The 26527-nt window shown below is 38.1% G+C and overlaps 1 protein-coding gene across 1 annotated transcript in view; it reads left to right on the top strand.

Moving 5' to 3' along the window:
- The window catches only part of LOC122175874 (VPS10 domain-containing receptor SorCS1-like), a 268752-nt gene that overhangs the window by 181768 nt on the left and 60457 nt on the right, over positions 1–26527 (top strand). Inside the window, exons 6-9 of the mRNA XM_042863898.1 lie at positions 10071–10135; positions 17993–18111; positions 20733–20822; positions 25616–25795. Of these exons, the coding sequence (XP_042719832.1) occupies positions 10071–10135; positions 17993–18111; positions 20733–20822; positions 25616–25795 (454 nt within the window). The remainder of the gene's footprint in view (positions 1–10070; positions 10136–17992; positions 18112–20732; positions 20823–25615; positions 25796–26527) is intronic.

The following is a 26527-nucleotide window of genomic DNA, read 5'->3' as shown; positions in this document are numbered from 1 at the left end:
TTTTTATACTTTTTTGTTATTTCTTTGGTTGGTTCTTGTTATTTTGACAGGAAAATTCATGAAGGTTGGCATGGTGCTTGGTTATTCTGGAACTGTGCTGCATGAAAATACTATAATTGCTAGGAAGGAGTATTCCAAGCAATATTAATCCAGCGAGTAAACAACTTAATGTATATGGTTTAATGTTGCTAGCATAGTTGCTTACTAATGTGATCAGTATTAGGGAAAGAGAATACAGTAGATGTTAGATAAATGCTTTATCTAAATGCTTCTGAGTTTATTTTTATAATCTTTGTTGATTTTCTGCATACATTCCTGGAATTTTGCTGGCAAAGACTATGGTTTGTAGTGAATGCAAACATGAGCACAATTGCTAGATCAATCACATTAGGAACTACTTTATTTTTTTCCTGCTCGAAGTGGTCCTGTCATCCAGTCAAAGCTCAATGGTGATACCTTGTAACTTGCAAATCCAAATATTAATGACCAGTGGCTTCAAAATGCCTAGTCAAAGTGAGTATAGCTTGCTACAGCCAACAAGCAAAATTGCTCATTAAAATATAGAATTTTTTTAAATCAAAATATCATGCTGGCCTTACAAAAATAAAATAACTGATTAAAATGCTCATTGAAATGTCTGCAAAACATATTTTTTTAATTGAGACATCTTCTGAAAAGATTCTCAGCTAAGTCTAATTAGTACCTACCCTTGAAAAATTTAAAGAAAAAAAAAATAATAAAAATGTCTTACAAACAAGCATACAATGGTAAAAATTCAGTTAGTAAATCATAAAAAGTTATAATCACTAAATGCATCACTGCAGTTAGTTTCCTTTCGTGTTTGTGTACTGCACACAGATAAGCAGGTGGGAGAAATACAAGAGAAGTATCGTTCCGTATTTCAAGAATCTGACTGTCATGATCAGACAAAAAATACTGCTTGGGATTTTCATGTACTTGCATGAGCATGGAGGTTGGACTGGAAATAAAAATACATCATTGTACATCTGATTTTCAGTAGGATTGTGTGCCCATGATATTAATGGTTCCCTAATTACTTTATGGGAGATACGTCAGTTTGGGAAAATATGTTGCTGTGTGTCCCCTCCATCTTGTGTTTTTCTGGGCATGGGAGAGCAGAGAAAATGAATGCAAAGATCATTTAAAAAAAAACCAAAACCAACATAACACAGTTAACCAGCCCTTCCACTCAAACAATACAGAGATATGCATACACACTGAAAGGGAGAAAAAGATAAATCCGTAAGCAGCTGGGAGGACAGATGAATAGATAAGACTGTATATGTGTTTCTTTTATGAGCAACAGGAAAGAAAGATAATCTTTAGACTAGAATTATACAGTATATATCAAGAGTTGGCTAGAAAATATATTTTAAAAGGTCTGACTGCATTCATTGTAGCAGCAAAAAGAGCTGAAAATCAAGGGAAAAAATGTGTCAAAGCCCTGTTAAGAACTCCATTATATTCAAGCAATTGGAGCAAGCCAGGCAAACTGTCCCCACTTTCTTGTCAAATTTTGGCTTAGTGAAATTTGCACACCTACCCAGGTGGGCTGAAGCCATTTAAATGACACAGTGTCTGGGCTGTTTACAGATGATGCTGTGTATTGCTAAACAAGATTTTTAATCACGGCAGAGCAACTGCTGATGGCTGACAGTGAAGATGACAATCAAATGGCATTGTGACAGCCTGACCAGAAAATCATCTGCTTAATCTAACACAAAACCCATACCTGATGAATTGGACTATACTAAAAAATTGAATAGGAAAATACATAGTATTTTATAGCTTAAAAATTGTTGAGATGAGCACATGCCAGACAGGCATATCATGGAAGGACCCATGACAGGTTTCAGGAGATCTGAATTGAGTAGCTGGCTTGCTAATATATTTTGGTAGTTTAATGGCTGCCAGCCTAAAGATACAGGTGGGCTGCAGGTTAGCAATACTGCCAAGTACAAGAATTAAGAACGCATTTGCAAACATCTCTTTCCTTGGGCTGCTATTAACATTACTGATGGCGAACAACATGTTAGAGCGCGTGGTCACCATTCATTGCCCTAGATATACAGTTTTCTCACTGGAAAGATCAGCATAATATCCTGTCTAGCCAGGGTGCAAGAAAAAAGCATATTCTCTGTTTGCAATGTTCACCAAAGACCACAGTGATATTTCAAAGGATTAAATGAAAACCTCTGCTTATAGTTCCCAGATGCTTTGACCCTCATGGAGCTCTACCTTTTTGCTACAAGTGAAGGCTGAAATCTCTCAGATTTATCCAGGGAATCAGGATTTTTTTCCTGTCTTGCAGATATGTACAGCTCTGCCAGACCCATGTGAATCAGCAAGGAAATAAGAAAAAGACATGCAGCATCCTCTTTCTGTTGCTGTTAAAAGCTCATTTAGAATCTTTGGATTTATTATAAGTCTTGGTTCTTAAGAAACTAACATCCAAAATACATATTTTTCTTCCTTGGACAAGAATGAGAAAATTAGCTGAAGTCATGCAGCAGGGTACTGGTAAAACTCTGGTCCTCTGAATCTATAATAATCAGATCCTCTGGTCCCAATAGTCTCTTGAGAAAACTTGTTACTCGATTCAGGATTAGTTGGAGCAAAATATAGCTCCTCAGTATCAAAACCTTAGTTTGGCATAGTTCTATTTTGTGAGGGGGGGGGGGAAAGGATTCTTGACTGTTTATTGTGGGAACTCCAAAGATAGGTGTAAAAGAATACCTTGAATGTAATCCTAAAATTCATCACACATTACCCATTTATCTGAGTTTGCCCCCTCCTCACTTTAGAGTTTTGTTCTTCAGTTGTAAGTAGGGAGGATGGAGGAGAAGAGGTATACTCCATCTGAGTAAGCATTTGGGATTGAACCAGCCTATTCTGATTGACATACAGGTTGGTGTGATTTGATTTCAACTAATTTATCTTTTAAAAAAATGTATATATATATCCAAAGATACTTCATAAATGAGGGAAGGTTTCCATACACTTTTAACTTTTTCCTGGTTCTTCATGTTTCCCTTACGGAAGATGTATGGATGTTGACAGGCATTAATATACCTGTTTCAAATCTGGTTTGGGGAGTTCATAGCAGAAGCCTGCAATGCTTATAACTCTGAAACAAGTCAATTTTCAGCAAGCGCTGGACTAAGAAGCTGGTTGCTTTGGGTACATCTATAAAGGAGAGCACATGAAGGGAGTAAGACAATTATGTAGTGAATGTAGCTGCAGATTTGTCTGGGTCAATTTCAGGAGGATTTCAGTGCTGTTTTTTGTTATATAGTTAATGAGAAGCATATTCTCTAAGAAGAGTTGACTTGACACTTGCTGTAAATGACTTCCTGACCTCCTCCAGAGCATCCTGACTGGGCCACAGCACTACCAGACACCAGAGATGCATCTTTGTACAGTGGGAAGCTGTGATCCTATTAGGCTGTATCAGCAAAAAATTAAAATATTATTTTAGTGTTAACAGCAACAGATATCTGGTTTTCCTGATCAGAATGGCTCAACTGGGAAGTGTCTACCTGGTTGTGCTTTATTCACTGCACTATTATTTCCCATCCCCTCTAGAGAAAAGGTGATGAAGTCAAGAACCATAGGATGGATTTGGCCCAATGGCTGCAAGTTGAATTGCCCAAATTGGAGCATTTCATCTAATTGGATGACGATGGCAGAATAGTGCAGAGGTATAGAAGGGAAAATCTAATTAGATGATAACTGGGGGGAATTTATTGGCCAAGTGTAAAGAAATAATGTGCTGATTTACATCTGTCTGGAGTCTAGCACTTTGTTTCTAAAACAAATCAGGAGAGTAAAATGGTTAAGAGATGTGAAAGGTAGAAACCACTCTTTAGAGAATATTCAAGAAATAGTAAAATCTGTAAAACTCCACATAATAGGGAGTAAAGAAATCATGAGAATGCACTGCCTTGCTAAACTCCCTGGGGAGTTTTTTTTCATTGAGTGAAAAAGGAACAGAGTATCAGCAAAGTCCTCATGGAGTGAATTTTGTAGTCAAAGAAAAAGGAGCCTGAAGGATTCTGCACTATTTTTATCAGTGCCACATAACAACTTTGTGATCTTGGTCAAATCAGCGAGGTCTCTGTGCTCTTGACTAATCAGAGGAGTTTATCTGCAAAGCTGAGGCCAAAAATTTTCCTAAACCCCTTTTTCTGACTTGTTCTACTCATCTCGTACTTTTCCATCTATCTTGAGCAAATCAGTTGCATGCAGGGAAGGTTACTTAAAGGTTGATTGTCAAGTATCTTTGGACAGAAAGCTCTCTGTTCAGGACTCCATGTTACTATTTTTATGAATGGCAATTAAGATTTAGAGCTTCAGTGGAACTAGTAAAATTGATGCTACCAAGGACTGTACAAACATCATCTGATGTTGCTGTTTGCACTCTGGCCTTAAAAACAAAAACCTGCCGTTCAACAATTTGGAATAAGCTGTCAAATTTTTTAACATGAAGTGACAGCATGTGTCCCAGAGGCAGTGAGGGAGCTGGTTTTGCACTGGCAAGATTTATGATAAGGGATTCATACAAGCGCTGAGGCTAAAGGAAGACAAATCCCTGAAGGCAAATTCTACCAATAATTGAATTACAAAGCCATTATCATGTGCTGAACAGTGCAACTTTATGACTCTATTGTGACAAGATAAAGCTTGATAGAATATTTATGTTCCTAAGACAACTTTGGCACTAAGATCTCTGAGAGCATGTTCTCCAACAGCCAGAAATGGGATCAGGACAAGTTGGCAAGAGGGGAAGTGAAGGTATATAGGCAAATAAGTATTTTTAATGACAGGGGGATTAAACTGGGTTTTCCATGCTATGTGCTTTAGTAGAGGTATGCTGATGTTTGTCAGCTATCTACCATCCTTTGCTGCATGAACAAATCATACTTTTTGTTTTTTCTTCAAGAGACAGTGAGGGATAGTCATAAAGTCCTGATTAGTCCTGATTCTGTGCTTGTTCATTTCTTCTGACATGGTAGAAATTTGTATAAGATCTCAGTTCCCATAAGAAGAATGAGCCACATTTGCACTTTTATGAGTGGTTCTGGTTGTGCAAAGGTGATAGAATTTCTGTTCTAGCCTTTCATTCTAGGCCTTTTTCCTTCCTTTTTTGCAGCTTCTCTAAAAAAGTCTCGAATTGCTTAGCTTAAGTTACCAGTGATCTTGGCTACTGTGGGCATTTTTCATATGAATTATATATGAAAATTTTTCCATTGAATTTATTGTGCATATTGTCTCAGATATGATGTGGCTCTGTCTGAACTCGAGCATCCAGTATCATATGCATCTGAAGCTACTTTTCAGTACACACAAGTCCACGAGATTAAAAGTCTAAAGTCCAGTGCTTTGAGTTCTTTTTTGTGAAAATTGGTAATTTGAAATTAAAAATGCCCCACGTGCAAATTTTTGCTATCCTCACAGTGATGCCCTTCTGCAGTTCTGAGTGGTCTGATGGCCTTATAAGTTTCATCTTTTCCTAATATACATAAATAATTGCTTTTTCCAATAAAAGTAAATAAAAAGCTAGAGGAAATAGAAATGCAGGATAAAAAGGTCTTTATTGTATTTCCTAGGATCATGGAATAGTTTAGGTTGGAAGGGACCTCTGGATCCCTATGTTCCAGTTCTCTGCTAATGAATGGCCACCCAGAGCAGTTTGCCCAGGACCAGGTCCTGATGGCTTTCGAAGACTTCCAGGGAGAAAACACCACAAACTCTCTAGGCAGTTTCTGTGACTCTGGAGATCTGGTAGGCCTTGGAACTAAGGTTTTAGTGAGAAGTCAGACAGAGAGATGGCAAGAGTTAAGTTACTACAGAAATGTGCCAGCTAGCCATGTGCACTGCCAGACTGCTTTTTTATTTTCAGTCTTTTTCTAAATCAGAAGATGATTCTGGGTCTTCTCCTTGTGCTGCTTCTCATGGTTGGATGTAGAATCTGCATTCAGTGCTACAAGCACTGGTATTGATCTGTGAAGCTCTCAAGAGTAGATGGCTACTTAGCAAGCATGAAGGGAATTAAAATTTTAGGAAGCAACTTTGTAATAGGACTGGGGGAGCATTACATGATGCATAATGTGAGCATCTTTTGTAAAGACAATGGGGCAACTTACATTCCTTTTGGCTTTTAAATCTTCTCTCTTTTTCTCTTTTTTTTCTCTTTTTCTGCCCTCCCCAAAACATCCAGACAGTTATACCAACAAACCACTAAAAAAGATAATTGGAAAAATACAATAGATACTGCTCAGCAGAAGGTGTTGCTAGCATATCCCTGGTATTCTGAAGTTTCGGGGAGGATTAAAGGAATGAGCAAGGGGCATGCCATTATTTTATCATGAAATGAAAGCATAAATAAAAGAGAAGAAAAGTTTGTGGCTGTATGTGTGATTGATAGGTCTCTGAGAATGGATGCTGAAAGAAAAGGACAGAATTGAAGAAGAACAAAGTGTTACCAGCATAGCTACAAAAGCAGATGCTCAGAACAGGGCATGGCAAGGTTTGTGCTGTTTATTTTCAGAGAAATATATGAAAGGAAATTAGTAACTGATTGATTGTAGAGTGTTGCTCACCTGTATCCATGTCCTTTGCAGCGTGTTTGTTTTGTAGGCTGTTAAATCCACAGCACTTTTCTCTTCCTTCTTTAATTAGTGAAATGTGTGTTGATTTGGTTGTACTGACAAAAGATACTGAAGTAGAATGGGCACTCACCTCAAGTTATAGACTCCAACTTTGAGGCTTTGGAGTTATCTAGGGCGTGTAGTTCTCTTTTTCCATGTATAAGTTTGTATTTATTGATCATGTGATTTTTGGTAGAAGAATTTTCATATCCAGTCATCAATCAGGGCTGGAATTTCCTTATAATAAATTAAGTTTATTCATTGTATTTCATACCTATATCATGGGCTTAACACCATTACTTAATGATACGCAGGCTTTTAGAAGTCTGTTGTTCTCACCTACCAAGGATCCCTTTTGTCTGTTCCCTTTACTTACAGCCCATGCTACTCCAATTCAATTTTTAAAATTTAGTTAATAAACATTCTCCAGGTCTGCCACACCATCTTTTCTGAGACACTTATTTGATCATGTGGATGTCTGTAGTGTAGGTATCCAGACATGTTATATTCAATAGTAAGAAACAATCCATTCAGAGATAGTTTGTCTTATTGTGAAATGAACTCATAAGACAGTTCAGATGAACCACTATGCAAAACTGCCTCTTTTTCCTCACTGCCTACAAAAATATTTGAGTGTGACTAGCTCAGAGATCTGTACAGTATAACAGGGTACAGTGCATATTACTTGAAGTGATTTTTCAGGTAGAATAAAGGGATATATAGAGAAATATCGTAGAACTACCATGGAATAAGACAGCATGATATGAGAAAAAGTGACATTTACAGTTTTCTGAGCAATAGTCTCTCAGCACAATCTAGATGTGATGCCAACTGTGTACAGCTAACACTGACTTGAGAAGATATGTATTTGTAATTCACCTATCCTTTGCAACTGATTATACTTTGCTATCATTATTGTCAGGCCCATGTTATCATGCATAGGTCAGACTGCGTGACCTTATGCTGCCACAAGTAAATTAGGCCAGTTATATCAAAGCAATGGAGTGTGTATTCTGTCAGGTAACAGGTAAGGAGACCTTGATATAATTCTTATCTCCACCTCACGTCTTGTTTGACTTAAGAAACTGCCGTAGCTTCCCTGGGCCATGGCTTTCTTCTTAGTCTCTCATTCCACTTCTGATTTGTAGGGAGCTAGGCAACATCAAAATTAAAAATTGAAGCCCTTGAGTAAAAAATAATGTTTATCATGAGTCATATTTTAGCCATCCTTGTCCTGTCCATCCTTGGGATAATTGATGACTTAATTCTGCCTGAAGCTGAAGCTTCTGCAATCATAATTCTGGCTGTCCTAGCATGAGGTGAAGTAGTATGCAGGTCACTAACGCTTTTAACTTTCTGGGCTGGGTGGTTTTAGATATTTATATTCTACCGTTAAGACATTTAAGAGTTTGATGTAAATTATGGCTCATTTCAGAAGTGGAAACAGCAATGACAATCACTTTCCATCTGTCAGTGCAACATATCTTATTCATTTTTTTTTGCTGTCTTCACAATAAAAGATGCAATAGAGGTGTTTCTTGGGGTCAGAAAAGAGGAGGAAACTCTTAAAGCACCTGACTGTAGGCTCACAGGGTTTAATCAGGGCAACAAGGTTTTTGCTGAATGAATATCATTGTTGCACGTCCCCAAAGAGACAAAGTATTCAAGTCCGTGAAATACAATCCTTTCTTTTTTGAAGAGCTCAATCCCCACTGGGGCTTTGTTGGGTCAGGAGGAGGAGTGCTGAACAGTATTTTCTGGAATAGCCCAGTTCCAGATGTGCTTAAAACCTAATAAATAAGCAAGGATAAAAAGGAGATAAGCCAAATTATAAGCTTAATCCTTATGCATTTTTAGGGCTGTTTTTCACCTGCATCTATCCATCCTGAACTGAATTTGTAAATAACAGTCCTAGCGTTTTGACCCTAATTCTCTGATGATGGCAGGTAAAGGAAAAATACCCTAGGAATGTACTCCTTTCCCACCCACCTTGTGTCAGTCATCAAGAAGTAGGGATTTTAAATATAGATTGAATGCTTAGGAGAAGAAGACCTTGCCATAAGGGCTTTTGAAAATAAAAACAAGGTGAAATCCTTGCTGGCTCAGAGACTTTTCTGAATCTTTCCAGTACCCGAACAAAATAAAATCCAAAGCTTTTCTAGCTAAAGAATTGTTACACGTTTTGCCAGTGAAGCTAGGGATTAATCAGGACACAAATACTCTTGTTACTGTTAACATTTTTATAATGGTTATTGGTTAATGTGCATGATGATTAAGGGCTGGAGCTGCCTCTGATTGCAGTCAGTGGGAACTGAATTAAGGTTTAAATCACTGTTTGAATTTCACTTTTGATTTCCTGAAAAATAATGAGGCTTTGAACAGAGCAGCACCTAATTTGTCTATCAATGGAAATGAATCTTTCTCTTCCCGCATGCATCTATTAGCTTGGGGGTCAAGCAGCTAACATGGAACTGACCGTTGAACCCTTAGCCTTAATCTAGGATGATCCCTTGGCCGACAGGGACAAGACCAGATACAAGACTGATTTTCAGAGTTGCTGCTGAGGGTACTTTATGATGGAAATGTTACATACTTGCAGCCAGTAATGCAAAAATTCTGGCTGTGCATCAAAGTAGTGGCCATTTGGACTATATAATTTGTACATCTACCAGCAAGTTGTCAAGGTCAGTGGTGCTGGTTGAGAAGAACCTTGATAAAGAAAGCAAAGCGTGAGTTCAGAATCTCCTTATTTGCTCAATGTCTTTGTTGTTTCTTGTTAGTTCAGAGTGAACGAACAGTCACTTTATGAGCCAATCTAACATTTCTTTTTTTTAATGGAACACTGTTTTTGTTAGATCAGAAGTGATAAAATGTGTTTTTTATGAATGAAATGAGTTTTTTAAGATTTCTTAATTAATGAATGTGAATATTGATCATTAAGAGTGTCAATTAAGCAAGTGTGCGTAAAATGTCCAATATAAAGGAACAGCTATAATTAGTATGCTGGCAAACACTATTATCACATCAATCCAAGTATGCTGTATCTCACCCTGAGATGAAATATAACCTACCAAACAAACCAGAGGATGCATCAGAAGGTCAGATGACAATGCAAAGAGAAACAAGTCTCTAAATGGGGAATAGAATTGAAAATAAAGAAATAAAGAACTCAAGAAATGAAGTACTCATAAGTGTAATGGTATCAATTCACTGAAGAGTTGAATGTTTTTCAAATTCTCAAGTTTATTTTAGCTGAAACTCCAAAATTGTTTAAAAATGAACAGCTTTAATTGTGAGTGTGAGTTTGGATCCAGCTGAACAGAATCATGTGAAATAAATGTCTCAGACATCACCCAAGGTATTTGTTTTAACATATTTTAATCAATATGCCTCTTGCAGGTCTATGATGGTGTCCAGTAGAGAGCCAGATCTTGTGCACCTGGAGGCAAAGACAGTGGATGGTCGTAAGTACTTCATCTTCCAAAGACTGGTATTCTGAACTGCCCTTAAATGCTTGTAAATACATCATGATGGAGATCTGAGTTTTTAGTGGTTCACTCGTCTAAGGCATGTCTGTCAGAAGAGAAGTCTTTCCAGCAGGGTAAAAAGGTGGGATTAAGAGCCTGTGAAAAGAGCTGAGAATATAGTAAAGAGGAATGTGTGATAAAAAGTAATTGAAATAGAATTCTTTTTTTTCCTATGTGATTTTTGTTTATAAAAGAGAGATTCCAGTGTCACAGAGTCTATCTACTTGTTTCATGCAGTAATCATTGTAGTATCTCCTTGAACATAGCAACCATTTCAGTTGACCAGGGATACTCTGCCTTAGGTACTACCTTTGAAAACACCTCATTTCTCTTGCATTAGAAGCCTTTTACCAACCTAAATGTATTATTCACTGTTACTACTGTCATTGTCCTTCACTTTCATCAGCTGTTCTCCCTCTTTGCTTTGCCTCTCAAAGTGCTTTTCTCCATTCCAGCAACTACCTTTACCTGCAATGCCAGGTTGTTCTTCTGATTGGCTATGAATTCTCTCCGGCACCTCAAGCCACCAGCTGTCCTTTCCTCCTCTTACTCATGCTTCCTCAAGCTTTCTCTTTCAGCTCCCCTGCCTTTGCAGACCTTTCTCCATGGATTTCTTTTCCACAGCACTGGACTGCCTCAGGCATCACAACAGAAGCCTGACTGCCATGAACCCTGTCATTGTCATTTCATATTGTTTCCTCTGTAGTAGCAACTTTATTGCAACATAACAAGCAGGTTTGTGCCATTTCCAATATGTTAGTGTTAATGATGCAGTCAGTTAATTCCTTTAAAAGAGGATCAAATTCTCCCCTGAACTGTACCCTCAAATTCAATGGTGTTACTTAAAATGTGTGTTTCTCATTGGAAACTTAGAAACTGTCAGAAAAAGTAACTGTAAGTAATCAGTTTTTTAACTCATTGAAATTCAGCATGAAAGAGAATTTTTTTGGAAGATGAATTTTGAAAAGAAACAGTTATGATAGAAATCATAAAGTTTTAAAGTTCTTTCCATTTTGGGATATGTAAAATTAGTAAAAGTGAAAGAATTTATTATCTCTGTTTTTTTTTATCATTTGTGTTCTCTGTTATTATTTCTCCTCTCAGCTTCACTTACCTGAACACAGTGGCAAGGCTGGGGACATGAAATTTTCTGTTTCTCATGACAAGTTAAATGAGAATGAAACATTCTAATAGGACAGCATCTTATTCAGCAGAAAAAAAATTGCTGTTACAAAGGCTTTCGGAATTTGAGGTCATTGAGACAAACCACTCTAATCAGTGTTTAAGGAGCTATATCCCGATGATGCTTTGGAGGGACGTTTGTCTCACACTTTGCAGAGAAGGTGCCACACTGCAAATACCTTGAAAAGTGTTATTTGAGTTCTTAGCCTCCAGTAAAGAACATTTTGCACAGCAATAGCACAATTCCACAAAAGATTCCTTGACTGCTTACCAAATTAGTACGGTTAGTATAGATCTTAAGGTGGAAACTAAAACATAGGTAGATGAAACTGTCTGTGATAAGGAGTCAGGCACGTTACTGAAGTTATTGCTCATCAGCCAAGCTCAAGTGACTGATCCGAGTGCACTTATTTTGGTTTAGTTGGGAGGCAGAACAACTTAAATTTTCTCTATTTAGTCAACAACAGAACTGCTAATATAAATCTGGCTGTGGCTTCCAAACTTCAGCTGTTGGTGACCTCCCTTGCAAACCAGCCATTGGGCTGAAATTTCTGCTCATGAGTCAAGAGGTTCCCAGCTCATCAGAAGTATAAGATGTTTGATATTCTGTAAGTGCATGCTCTGTTTTGTCAGTTCTTCTAGAAAGCACTGACAGGGGACTACAGTGGGCAGTTTGAAGCAGTAACCTTGGAACATATCACTGCGTTTTTTGCCAGAAGACATTTGTTAGCACTGCAGGTCAGAGGACTTTGAAGCAGGCTGAGAGAGTATGAACATGGTCAATTACTCTAGTTACTATGACAGATTTCATGTATTCACCTTTCTTGTATACTAGAGCCTTGCAGTACTAAATCAGTAGTGATATAACGGCTGAACAAAAAACTGTTTACTCAAGTTCAAATAGGAAAACAGCCTTATGCTTGTTCTGGCACATTTTCCAGCAGAAGCTGAGTGGTACAACAACAGCTGTAGATGAGAAAATGTCAGCAGAGTATGGTGTAAGCCCATCTTCTTGTTAGAGGGTTGTCTGAGAACATCTATCAACAGCAACCTTAGCATTGGGTTTTCCCTACTAGAATATCAATAACTCTCTAACTCTGCTCTCTGATTACAGCTTGTCTGTGCATTTTATTTATTGTATTTATGTACATAATGTAAAAGGTTTACAAGAGCCAAAAAAGGAGTCTCTTAGCAGGCATAAATCAGAGTAACTTTAGTGGCAAGTTGATTTACACTTGATGAGGATCTGGCTAGCAGTGTTGTACCTGCACCATTCTCCTTTATTTTCTTCTTTCTCACTATCCAGAAAAATGTGGGCTCATCCTGAACACATTATCTCATCAAACTAGGTACTAAACAAACTGAGTACAGACTGTATGATTAGTTTTACTGATGGAGGCAGATTAGCAGGGCTACTCATTGCCATTTATGTTTTTAAACCTGTTGTATAAATCTTGCAATGCACCAGATAACTTTTTATCTCTTCAGATGTCTGAGTTAAGAAGGGATGATTCTGTTAATTTTTTGAAGGCTTCAGGCTCGATTCTAGTCAAGCTGGGCTTGAAAGTACAGTAAGAAAACCTGATTTTTTTTTTTTTTTCGGTTGGAAGAAGTTTCAATGAACCTTATCTCACATTTCCATTTGTATGCTTGGGTGTCTCTGGTGTTCTGCTTTGATTCTGGAACAGGATCAGACCATGCTGTCAAAGTTAGCAGGAATTGTGATTTTTTTCCCTTGTTTCAGGCCACCACCCCAGTAAGACATTTAATCCCCCACAGCTCTTAACAACATGATAAGCTTCTCTTTGTTGTATTCACTGCCATAGTCAGCAGCCAGAGTAACTGGTGAAAGTTAAATCCATATTTATTCAAATGCAATTTGAATGCTTTCAGGAGGTGTACAATCTTAATGGTATACAGATTCTACACTTTTTATTTCTCCTTTTGCTTGTTTGTTTTTGAAGAACAGCACAGAAGTATCCTTAATTCATGGTTATATCTGTTTTGAATTAGGGAGAGTTATCTCAGTAAGGCCTGATTCAGGCTAATTGATATGAGAATGTAATTTTTTCTGGGTGATATCTATCAAGAAATCCAGACTGTTGGTGAGAATTTGAAAGGTGGATTTCTACAAGGCATTTAGAGATTAACTGTGTACCCATTGGCTCCCTCCGGAGAAAGGCAAAGCTGGCTTAAAGGATGTCTAAGGTTTTCCATGGAAAATTAACAAGTGTTAATTTATGAGACTCACGTTTGCTTATGTAGATGAATTTCAAATTATTAGGAGTATCAAGTTTTTAATTTTATATTATATATAGCATATGTTCCTAATGTTCTGGCAAAAATTTAGAGTTTCTGATATTTCAGAAGTTATATTTCCTTTGCTTTTCTCATGTACATAGCAGCTTTTCTTAATAAAAGCTAATTTAGGCACTGCTGTGAGTACAGGCAAAACTAAGACCTCACCTGGGGTCAGCTGGCATGCTCTGCTTGCTGATCAGCAGTGACTGAGCATCTTGCCAGTGGTATCTGAATCACAAAACCGTGCTAGGACTTCAATTTATGTTTTCACAGCACATTGCAAGGAAGAGTAAAATAAGGCCTGTAGTGGGGAAAAAAAATTGGCAACCTAGTTTGACAGGCCTTTTCTAATATAGCTGAGATGGTGAATTAATTCTCAGTCCCCTAAACCATGCGTAATGATTTTATTTTATTTTTCCCACCACAGCTGATGATTAGTATTTGTCTTGGAGAATGAAATGTGTTTGTTTCTCTAATTGTATCCTCATGATAGAAAAGGCAAAAGATATACTTACCCATTCAAAGAAAGACTCTTGACTCTGACTTGCAGGGAAGAAAAGGGAGTAGTAGGACAAAATCAGATTTGTGAGCCATTTAGTAAATGGACTGGACCATTTCATCTTCATTACTGATAATTGCTTTGCAATTGCTGAGACCTGGAGAATTGTGAATGTATCCCCATATCATAAATGTTTCACAAATCAACATTCAGACCAGATGGGAATAGATGAAGAACAGTCATTCTGTGTGTTTCATCAGCAAAAGGGGGTGGGAACATTATAGTATGAGAGAACAGGTAAATAGTGGTATTTATTCCCATTGAAGGTTGTGGATGCTGAAGGTTTGCCTTAAATGCAAAGCATGTGGACAGATTCTTATAACCTTTTCAAGGTTTCTCTTATTAGTCACCACTGAAGATAGGTTACAGGCCTGGGTCTTCAGTGAGATATGTTATTACCGTGTTCTTATGGTTTATTAGTTAAAGGATGTCAGTCATCCTTCAAAAGCAGAAACTATCAATAATATTTGTCACTCAGTAATGAATAAGGTGTAGTACATAGTAAGTCTGGAAGACAAATGAGTCCTTTATTGCGTGGATGCTCTTCACATAAACTCCTGAGCGGTCATTAGTGGATTTGATTGTAGAGAATAGCATGTATTCCTCAGTTAATTAGAAAAGAAAATAAAAAGCAGGAGGAATGTGTTTGCTGTAGTACAGTGAATTCTTCCTCTGACTATCCTTGTGATCAGAGTTTCCCAAAAACGTCCATACAAGCTTAGATTGGATAGAAGAGAATGATAAGTCTTGAGCTGTCATCTAAAATAACATTCTGGAACAAAGTGTCCTGAAGAAAGTCTTGCTCTGCTTCATGAAGGAACTTGATACTCCTCTTTGTATTCTTGTAGAGGCTTGCCAACCTCCAGTAGCCACCAACAACCTTCCATCTCCACCAGCTAAGCCAAGAACGTGTTTCTGGAATATACTTCCCTTGAGAACATATTAGCATGGAGCTTGAGCTAAACAGAAAAGACTGAAACAACTCATGGCACAGGGACCCTCTGGCTCTCAGTTCCTACTGCATGTTAGCATGTTTCACCACTGATACAGATTAATTTTGTCAGAGGTTTCCCTTACAAGACATCTCCTCCATTCTTGTGTACTGTGTTTTTGCAGCCTCTTTAGCAATAGTTGCCATTTCCAGAGAGGAATCTTACTCTAGGTGTCTAAAACTGTCTAAATCAAAGTGTCGGGGGAGGATAAGAGCTAGGACTTGTTATATTCTTCTCTTCAGGCACAGTGTGGCTCTGTTGTTGTATATTAAAAACAGCAGCTGTTGTTGGAGGTGAGGGTTCTGGAAATGAAAAGCATAATGTCCTAATTACCTATGGCAGGGAAAACATCTGTGCGGGAAAACTAATGAAATTAATTCCACAGCTTAGCAACTGAATACATTAATTGACATTAATTAATGCTAAATTACAAAGCTCTGCCAATGGAATCACATAAAATGTCCATGAGAATCAGACATCGAAACAAAATCCTTGAGTTAATGTGAGCACAACAAAGATTCCCTTAGGAAAAATGAGGGATCCAAACACTGCAAGACACCTTTCTTTCTGCTTCCCCGTAGCAGAGGGGGATATTCTTGGTGTGCACATCTCATGGTTTGGCTGTTTGGGAGATTAGTTTAAGCAATTTCAGAGCTCTGCCCTTTAGTAGTTATTACTGGCATTTTAGAATTGAAGCCATGGAGAATTGCACTGTAAAAGTTCACAGGAATTGCCTTAGTAAATCTTCATCAATGGTACAATTGCTGCTGCACGGACTCAGGTGATCCCAGCAGAAATAGACACAGTCCCAATTCTTCCATTAATACAGGATTGAAAAAGCCTCAGTCACCTCTAACAGATGTCAGCCTGTCCTGCTCTTTAAAATCTCTGGGAGAGGAGATTCTTTAATCTTCTTTGATGGCCTCTCCCAGCAGCACACATCTTGCTACCTCCGTGTGCTTGCAGGACAGGTAACTCATTGGCATGGGATGCAAGATGACACTGCTTTTAATGTTTTGAGAGGGATAGCGTGCCTGTAGAAGAAAGCAATGGTGGTGTATTATGAAAAGTAGAGACAAGGTGGGAAACAGAAGTCCGATCTTAGAATGTGCGGTAGCTGTGAAGGACTGTCCTTTGTGATAAAATGGATTCAGTTAACAGGAGAAGTGGGAATTGGTTGTGTTTCAGTCTGTTCTGAGATGCCCGTTCTGTCTTCTGACTGGTAGAGGCACCACACAGCACTGTAGGGTGGTGGTTAAGCTCCATCAGTCCCCTTCTTGCTCACAGTGGGGGGACAGAGGACCGAGCACTTCTGAAGAGGGAACTTTGCTGGTTTGCTGCAATGAGCAGACTGACACTTCTGAGTCTTCCTGCCCTCTCGTGGCTAATGTGGAAAAAAACATGTCCTTGCAAAGGGAAATGCACTTCGATAATGCTGTCTGGGCTATGTTAATTAATGTTTTGCAGTGAGCTGCAAAAGCATAAAATGTTATAAACTGCAGTGACTAATAACACTCAGCAATTTATATATATCAAAAACTCTGCAAATGGGGTAAAATCATTCCTCATCAAAGTTTCCTGAAGGTTCGTTACCCTGCATTTCTATTTCAGAATAGAAATTTCTAAGCAGAAGTCAACAGCCCTTAGAAACAAGGAAAAAAAATGTCAAATGATAGATTTTAATTAAAAAACAAGATTAAATATGAGATAGTAAAAATCCACCCGTTTCTTTTACCACTGAAAGTGCTGCTTCTCTGATCAGAAGGCTGTAATTACATCAAACAAGGGGCTGTGCTGCTTCAACAAGGAAAAAGATTAGAAGTAGTTCCAAGATTAAATGCCATGCAGTGTTTCTATCATTTCAGTGCTAATGCTAAAATGCCAAAATCCTTCTTCCTGTAAATCAGTTCTGTCCTTAAAGAAAGTGCAACTTCTTAATTGATCTGAAAGAGCCTAAATTGAATTCAGAGAATATGGTTCTGTATTCTGGGATAAATTACCACCATGAAGAAATTAAAATTCCTTTTCTTCAGGTGATGGATTATGAGATGAGCACTCTGCAGTGCACCAGAAGAGAAGATGAGGAAGTCCCAAATAGTAATCATGGATGAGATAGCTTTAGGGCTGCATTTAATCCATTTACTATGAAACAAACAACTGTTCAGACCTCCAATTTCAAGAGAGTGGAATGGAGTGGAATGATTGCCTTGGTCTGCCAGAGTGCATTTACCTATATTGTTAACCAAGAAATAGGTAAAATCTCTGAAGCAGGTGATGTTTTGCTCTACTCTGCAGAGTTTAAGGGCTGTAGGAAGTACAGAATTGTGCCAGGAAAAGGCTTCTCAATCAGTGGTGACAGTATGGGGCAGGTGTCCTCTGCAAATGTGCTCGTACTTGTGTATACTCTGGTCTTGACTGTTTTCTAAATAAACTTAGATGTGACTGGAGAAACTGCTGTGCCCTATGGTAAAAATGCCACATCATTGTCATCTAGCTCTGATGTCTTATTTAGGGTGTGATGAAAGAAATAACGGGAAACTGATCCAGGTGGGGAAGGAAGGAACTTAAAGGAGAGCAATGAAAGATGGATTTATTAAGGGAGTAGGGGAAAAGTGTTATGTTGTGTTGAATGGATGGTATCGCTTTACGTCGTATGTGACTGGAAAGCAAAAAAATGCAAGCTTAACAAGTAGTTTTTCGACATTAGGAGGAAACTGTGCTTACGACTTCACGTGTCTTGGTTTTATCTTCTCATTTCAGATGCCCAGTACATCACCTGTAAGATGCAGAACTGCAGTGAAGCCTCACAAAACAAACCTTTTCCAGGCTACATTGACCATAACTCCCTGATCGTCCAGGATGACTATGTCTTCGTTCAGGTGTGGAGCAACCTCTTATTTATTCTGTTATTTTATATTTTGTTATTTTCTCCTACCTCCCTCTGCATACATGTGCGTATGTATTAACCCCCAACTAATCTGACAAGACTAGATCCATAGCAAGGGCACTGGGTGGATTGTAGCAGCTCATTACAATGCTAATAGAGTTTTTCTACCTCTAGTATCTTGTCAGTGGAAGGTCTTAGAGTTCCTGCCTGTAGCATCCACCGTGGGTACTGGAGTAATCCTCTATGCCTCTCCTGCAGTCTCATCAGCACTCTCGGATTAGTGTTCTCACCTCCCAGCTTGAAGTGACATGTCAGTCATCTTCTATTGCAAGGGCAGTAGAGCAAACTTTTTTAAAGCACAAGAGAGAAACAGAAAAGAGAAGGAGGGAGTCAGGGGAAGAACCACAGAAGGAGTAATCAGGCTTTATTGTTATGCTTCAGTTGTGATTATACAAAAAAGGCTGAAGATGAGACATACTTAGCCAAGCTGTTTTTCAGGTGAGAGCTGGAGAACAGATCTGAACTGCTGTACATTTCATTAGTCTGCTGCCAGGGTCCATTTAATAACAGTGGAAAAGGACAAAAAATAATAACAGAATTGCAGAGAGTGTGGAGGTGAACTGGAAATCATTAGGACTAAACTGGTTTTCCAGACTGTTAATATTCTGTCATACTTGGGGGTGGAGGGAAGAGAAAGGATTGATATTTTAAATTGAATTAGTCGATTGCTAATTACCTTCAGTTAATGAACTCAATCATAAACAGCCATCTAAATCATCCACAAATAGATCTGGAACATACGTTCCAGAATAGCTTTTGTGCCTTTATGTGTCTGAGGTGTAAATAAAATGTTTATGAGGTAAGGAAAACAGGGGCATGCATCACTGTTCAGACTTGCTCTCTAATTTCCGAATGGCTGTATGTGTGTGTATGTGACATGACTGAAACAGGAGCTGGGAAGTTTCTCTTTCTATCTGAAATTATTCATTGCTTCGTCACTGACTCCTTGGTTTTTGCTCTTTTCATGTCTTCTCTGTACTGACCTGATTTTATTACACGCTAAACAGAAGTTAATTCTTTTGTCCCATCTGAAGCCATTTGAAATCATCTGAATTCTGACAGCCTTTGTACCTTGGTGCTTTCAACTTTCTGTCTATAAACTGTTGTGCAGTTTTCCTAGAGCTGTAAAATTTCTTTGTGTCACTTCAGTGCTGACTTCATGGTAGAGGAAGGAGAATGAGGACAGGCAATCACTTACAACCTTCTCTCTAATGCTCTGTTGGACTTTGCCCAACGTTAACAGGTCAAAGAGATAATATTTGCCAGTCAGTAATGGTTGACACTTACAAATACAAAATAAAAATATTTTAATTCTTGGAAACAATCTCTTCTTTGATCCTAATTGTTGGTGAATTCACAGTTAACTGGTAAGTGTAAAATAGCAATCTTCAAGTGGTTATATACGGGATGTATCTGTAAGGAATAAAGCACAGAACTGCTAAATGAAATGCTGCGACTGATGTTGGATTTTGACGTACTGCAGACACTATTCTTCAGAGGAGGAATAACCTCACACCAGACAGTGAAGAGGCTGGGAGAATAAAGGAATGCCTGAAAGCCCTCCCCAGCCTTCCCTACCTTGATCTCCATCTGGCTTTTTGGCAACCAAGCCATTTGCAATGAGAATAATTGTTTCTAAAGCATGAGAATAAGGAAAAGTGGGCTCATTTTTCTGTAGCACTGTCTTTTTTAGAAGCACACACTTGCTCATAAACAGTGCTTCTAGCCTTCCTTCCCCTAACTTTTGATTAATTCCTTAAAAAAAAAAAAAAAAAAAAAAAAAAAAAAAAAAAAAGGTGAAGAGCTTTAAAATAAGTAGTTCTTATTTTTACTTAATCTGGTATGATCTTAGCCTCTGTGGCTCTTCCATTTTAAACTACTGCAGTGTGCTTTAAAACACTATGAAAAAAAACCAGCTTGATAAGCCTAGGTAGCAGGCAATTAAAGCACAGTTCTGCGTGGAGAGTCCCTTGGAATATTTGTTCTTCAGTATCGTTCATCCATGGATTTCAAAGCACTTTACAAACATTGATTATGCTTCAGTAACTAACATCGTCAGCTGTTTTTTTAACCCCTCATTAATAGGTGGTGGAAAATGAAACCACATGCTGCTTTAACCCAGTCTTGCTATTTAGGCACTTAAATGTGAAGACAGAAATGGAAATCAAGCATCATGTCTGCCAATCAGCTGCTCCAACCAATAATTCACGTAGCAGCTATGCAAATAACAAAGAACAGGTTGTTTTGTGTTGAGAGAAGAGCAGGAATCAGCAGAGAACATAATGGCCTAAGTGAAGCCAAGGCTTCACCTTCCCCAGACTTTCAGATGAAATTCTAGCCCTTGCTTCTCTTTGCAGAAAATAGCATTTCTCTTACTCTCTCTTTTTCAGCCGCTCTCAGCGGTTATTCAGTACCCATAACATGACTGCAGCTTTTAACCACTGCCATGAACTCTGTGATGTTTGCCTTAGGAGGTTTTGCTTGATGTTTTCACCATTAATTAAAAAAACATTTCAAATAATGCTGAAGGTAAATTTGCTGCTTTTCTTGTAGGTGACATCAGGTGGAAGACCGCATTATTATGTTTCTTATAGGAGGAATGCATTTACACCGATAAAGCTGCCAAAGTACTCCTTGCCCAAGGTAAGTTGTTGCTGGAATGCCCATATGTACCTACAGATTTTCTATTTGTTCAGAAATAATTGAAAACAATACAAGTAACAACAAGATGATATGCAGTGAGTGAAAGCATCATTGATTAGAAGAGAATTTGCAAGCAAGAAAGACTCAAGTTCACCGTGTTGCCTTGTCAAGAACATCAGCATGAAATACAGACAGATTACCGCAGCCTATGTCAATTATAATTACTTTATGGTTAGTCAAATGAATTTTGGAGGAACTCCTTCCCCCCCCCCCCCTTCCTTCTTTTCCCCTTCCTTTTCTCTTTCCTTTTCTAGGGGTCAGGGCAGGGATGTAAAATCCCGTGATGTGTGATTCTTTTGTTTTTTTTTCTTTTTTCTTTTTTTTTTTTTCTGATTTGCCTCATTAGCAGATTTTAATGGGAATCAAGAAAAGGGATGGCTTTGTGTGTCTGCTCCATATCCTCCCTAATTAAGAACAATGGTGAATTAGCACTGGAGCTTGAAAGGCTATTGCTGCCTTCTGAAGCTGGATTTCTTTAAAAAGACTATTATAAAATGTTGGCTCTATTTTGGAAAAATCACCTTTTTGCAGCTGGAGTCCTAACAGTTTCTTAACAGAGAAAAATATCTTTTTAAAAAACTCTTTTCATTCTTATTATAGGCTGGCTTAAATGAAATCTAAGTTCAAAGTTAGAAAATTACTTTGTGAACTATGTGTAACATCTAGCATCTGCAGAAAAATGATAATCCCCGGTTAATTTTTGGGAATGCAAAAAGAGAAAAAAGAAAGTGCTCAGCCAGCTCGTTCCTGGAAGTTGAAAGTACGTCACTATTTGTAAATGCAAATATTCAAGGGGATCATTTGGCTATTGTCACAGCTGGCTGTCTTTGATTCCTCACTCCAACAGACCTGTTTAGAGTGCACTGAGTGGGTAACTTTCATCATATAACCAGATAGCAGCTCAAACACATTGTTTTCAGTGCCATACCTTGTATACTCTGCTGTTCTGCTTTGCTTGAATGGCCTCAAAACCCAAGATCTTAGGATTCTGGGGACACTATCGGAAGTCATGATCTCTTTTTGGCTGTGCCACAGGAGAACTGACTATGAAATGTGACTTCAGTAAATTGTTTCAGCCAAAGAAAAATACTTTTTTTTTTTTTTTTTTTTTTTTTAGAAGATACATAGATTTGTAGATTGAAACCCAGTATACTTCTTTCTACAGTCCCAGACAAACTTTGGATTTTTTGTGAGACCTGAAATCCTGGCTGCCACAAAATTTTCAGGCATGTTTGAAGATAACTTACTCTAAGATAAGATTACTCTAAGGCAGTTTGAAACTTTGTGTGCAAGTGGAAAAGAATTACTCTGTCAGTTTAGATAGAGTTTAAGCAGGTGTAATATCAAGTAGTCCTTAGCAAATGAATTGGATTTTTAGGATGGATACTGTAATACCTAAATTAAAATAATTTACAGTTGATTCAGACTGTCTGTAGCAAGACTGCTTGCTTTGAGCAAGTACACTTATTTCTCCAATTGTCCAACTCAATGAAAAGTCTGGAGAACCAAGAAAAAATACTGTGATTACATTTCCATGTGTTCTCAGAGAGTAGGAATAGGAGCAATATGTTCATGCTATTTGACCCAAGGAAAAAAGCAGATATTTAAGGAGATAAGACACTTTGTCAGAAACTGGGAATGTCTTCAAAGACTGAAAAACCCTTTTTGGCTTGGAGGGAGCTACAGTGGATCTGTGGTTGTCTGGTAGTTTGGTATCAAAGCAAGATAGCTGCTTTTATTAAAAATGCACAAAGCACTATATTATTCAAAGGCATTGAAACAAACAGCTTCTTTTATGCCTAAATTCTCTTTTATCTCCTTCAGCTAAGAAAGTGGGGCCAAGTATGGTAAACAGTACTAAGTCGCTACTGGAATTGAAGATAGAAATGTCAAACTTTTTGCCTCTGTATGTTACTCCTAATCTGGAGGGATGTGATGGCAGGCAGTTTTGGCAGGTGATACCATTATTCAGGCAGGAATGGGCTATAACAAATTAAATCTATAATTTTCTTGCTGTTGTAATTTATATTCTGGTAACCAATTCTATTAGAAGCCTGAATGAACCTGAAACTGTTTCCAGTACAGGCATATGTCTAACTTGTACATGAGGTTGTGTAAACCCTGTGAATGGTATTTACTGAAATCTGTTAATTTCTGCAGTGAGGTTGGTGTCTGTCATAGACTCTGTATTGTCACTCATGATAGTCACCTTGAATGTGTAGAAACAGTGCTCAAATTCACTCAATTTTAGGTCAATCTACTGGGCAGGCATCTCTGAATACAGAATTGAGCCAAGCAATTTCTCTTTAAAAAAGGCTTGTCCCTTAATCTGGTGCTAGGCTAAATACTGATGGGGTAGGTGTTTGTGGTACCAAACCACAAACCACAAGAAAGTCATGAAATACAAACCTTAACAACAACTGACAAATGAAATAATTGATGGGATAAAACAGGCAATACACATTCCTGCTAATTAAATTGCCAGGAAGAAAAGTTCCCTGACCAAGTGCAAAAAAGGACAACTGGAGCATGTTTGGTGATTCAAAGAGCCCTGGCCTTTAGTCATTTGAGTAACTGATCAAATGCATGCACAAAATCATGCTCTTACTTTGTCTTTGGAAAGTCAAAAAGGACAGATAATAAAACTGTATCAGTATGCTGATTTCCTTTTTTATTTTTACCAATGTGAAAACTAACAAATCCCTGACGTTGTTCAAAGATGTGTTGGATTCCTATGTATTGAATCCCTTCAATCAAGCCATTACATTATACCAGAGTCTGTTGGACAAGTCCGTGTTAAGTAGTTGACTGATCCACAAAAGCAATCAGTTGGAACACTTGTTTCCTTTGTACATGCACTACATATATTATACCATTTCTTTCTCAGTCTTTGTTTGTCTAGGCTTAAATTCCTTGAGCCCATGATCTTAGACTCTGATATTATAGCATGTTCTGATCAAAACTCAGGAAGAATGTACTGAATGGATTAACTATTTGCTTCTTAAACTTATGTGAAATTGCCTTTGATTTTCCCTGATGTTCATTAGAATATCTTTTCACCTTTAAGTAGAGAGATCTGTCCTTGTGTATGAACACATATTTGAAAGTTTGAGCTTGGAACTGCAGCTGTGCCATCTGAAACTGCCTGAAGCACATTGTGATCATCTACTCATGTAGCTCTACCGGAAGATCAACTAGGATGATAATGTGAAATGGGGAACCTCTGACAAACAGCTGTGGCAGTTACTTCTACCATTACAGCTGGAGCTCAGAGAGAATATCTGTTCACAACCACAATCAATCAAACCCAATGGAACTTATTTTGCATTTCTGGTTGCCTCAGATTTTAACCCAATCTGTTCCTCTACAAACCTAGCTCATCTTCTGGGATACATTTTTCTCCAGTACAAAGAAGCAGGTAAACCAGGTGAACATTCATCTGCACAGATCTGGATCTGAGTCAACCTTTCTGAATCTTAACTTTATAGTGAATCCACTTTGAAATTTATAAGTCAGATTTTTTCCCTCTATTATTTTTTCGTTTTTATACCATAAGGCTCAATATGCAATTATTTTTCCCCCCCTACAAATCAGCAAGAAAATTGTCAAAGACTATTATATTAACAGAGGAAGAAGTAGCATCCACTTCCAAAGAATGTATTTTCTGATGGAGTCCCAGTTTTGCATATACGTCAAAAGTACTGGCTGAGATCCATGGATGCAAAATAGCTTAGGGATAACTGCCCAAAGCATAGAGCTGAATCTTCAGGGAATCACCTACTGCTAAGAAATCTGCATTTCTTGTCCTATCTCCATGGATTTGTAAGGCATGAGGAACTCAGCCCTCCTGTACCGGGCAGATAGAGCCTTGGAATTTCATTATAACTATCTCTCAGTGGCTTTTTTCACTGGATAATTTCTCCAGGCATCGAAAGAGAGGTTCAGGTTTAAGAGATTATTAGTTTGTTGTTTTTTTTTTTTTTTAATTATGCACTCATTTCATTACTTCCTGCCTACTGTAACACAGAGCAAATAAAGAAAAATAAAGCATCACTCATAACATGTGTGATCTAACTACAGTTTTGCTCCTTACATCTAGTGAGAATTAGGGTTGTCTCTCTGTCGTATTGCTGGAGAGGAGTTTATCACAGTGGTCTAGGGCCTTGACTCATAGATGGCACAGTCATTAGTAATAATAAACAACAGCAACACTGGCTGCCAATTAGATCCCCCGTCAGCTCTCAAGCATACTTGGTTTCTGAGAGATAGAAGGCAAGAGGCAGATGTTCCTGATGTTTTTTTTTCTTCATTTTTTAATTTCTTTAAAAAACATATTTTAAAGTGTTATTAACAACTGTGATTCTACAATCACAAGTAGTATTGCTTAAACACAAAATAAATAAATAAATAAAGCAAACAAAAAAATCACCTCAAACCAAGTACTAATTAAAATTTTGGTAGGGGAAGCAAAGTGCTGCTGTATAACGCTCTGTTGCCAAAGTGAATGTTCAATTAACACCTCATCAGTTAATTACTGCTTTGAAAACTGGCAGTAGAGTGCTGCTGTGAAATATTTCTGGATGGAATTCTCTGCTTACAGAAATGTTGTCTACAGTTTTCAATTAAACTCCAGTCTAAAATATATCCTTTGCTTCTCCACAGTTTCCGTGATGCCCTTGGGAATGACAGAGCAGAGCTCCCTCTTGTAACATGCATTTGCTTTCTTTCCTCAGGACATGCATGTTATCAGCACAGATGAGAGTCAGGTGTTTGCAGCTGTTCAAGAGTGGAACCAGAACGACACATACAATCTGTATATCTCTGACACCCGAGGGGTGTATTTCACCCTGGCATTGGAAAACGTCAAGAGTAGTCAAGGTTTGGATGGGAATGTGATGATTGACCTCTATGAGGTATGTCATGACTCTAAATTTTTCATTCTTACCTACAAACTCATGTGACATCCAGTTCCATTGTGTTCTTACACATCAGTCTCATAGAATGTATGAAAATAGCAGAGCCAAAGCTGAACACATTTTTATCCTTCTTTTAAACGAGGACCTCAGTGCAAGCACAGCAGGTTCAAGCCAGGCTACGCAAGTGTTGAAACTAATTCCAGCCTAGTAGTATGAAGAAATTCATTACTGTGCTCTCCAGTAGGTTCTCAGGTGAGGAAAATCTCGTGTCTATGCAGAAGGATATGCATTAGAAGAAGTAGCTGAATAGTTCACTACGTTCCAACAAGAAGCTTTCTCAGCCAAAATCCTGCTGACACAAACAAATCAAGCCTCTGATCCACATTGTTCCAGTCTTTGGTTCATAAGGCTCCCAGCTCTGTGATCAGCATCATTCTGCAATTCTGCCATTTTCATTGCATTTTTGAAAGCCTAAGCTCTTGTGGTAGAAGGAATTAGAGACTGTAGTTTTCAGCTGTCTTTGTTGCCTTCTGCTGCTTGATCTATTCTGAGAACAGAAATTTAAGTAATCACTCCTGAGCTATCCCATGAGCATGGATACTCTCCTTCTTCATGTTAATGTTTTCTTTATCCTGATCCTAGCAGGTACGTTCTGTCTAAGCTCACCTGTAAGAAGGCTAATTTACATTGTCTTCTGTGACAACTGATCCTGAGAATAGAACTTGTAAC

Source organism: Lagopus leucura, unplaced genomic scaffold (genome assembly GCF_019238085.1).
Source record: "Lagopus leucura isolate 7727_CA_CO unplaced genomic scaffold, USGS_WTPT01 Super-Scaffold_741, whole genome shotgun sequence".
Taxonomy (NCBI): Eukaryota; Metazoa; Chordata; class Aves; order Galliformes; family Phasianidae; genus Lagopus; species Lagopus leucura.
This window is presented reverse-complemented; position numbering and strand designations above follow the sequence as displayed.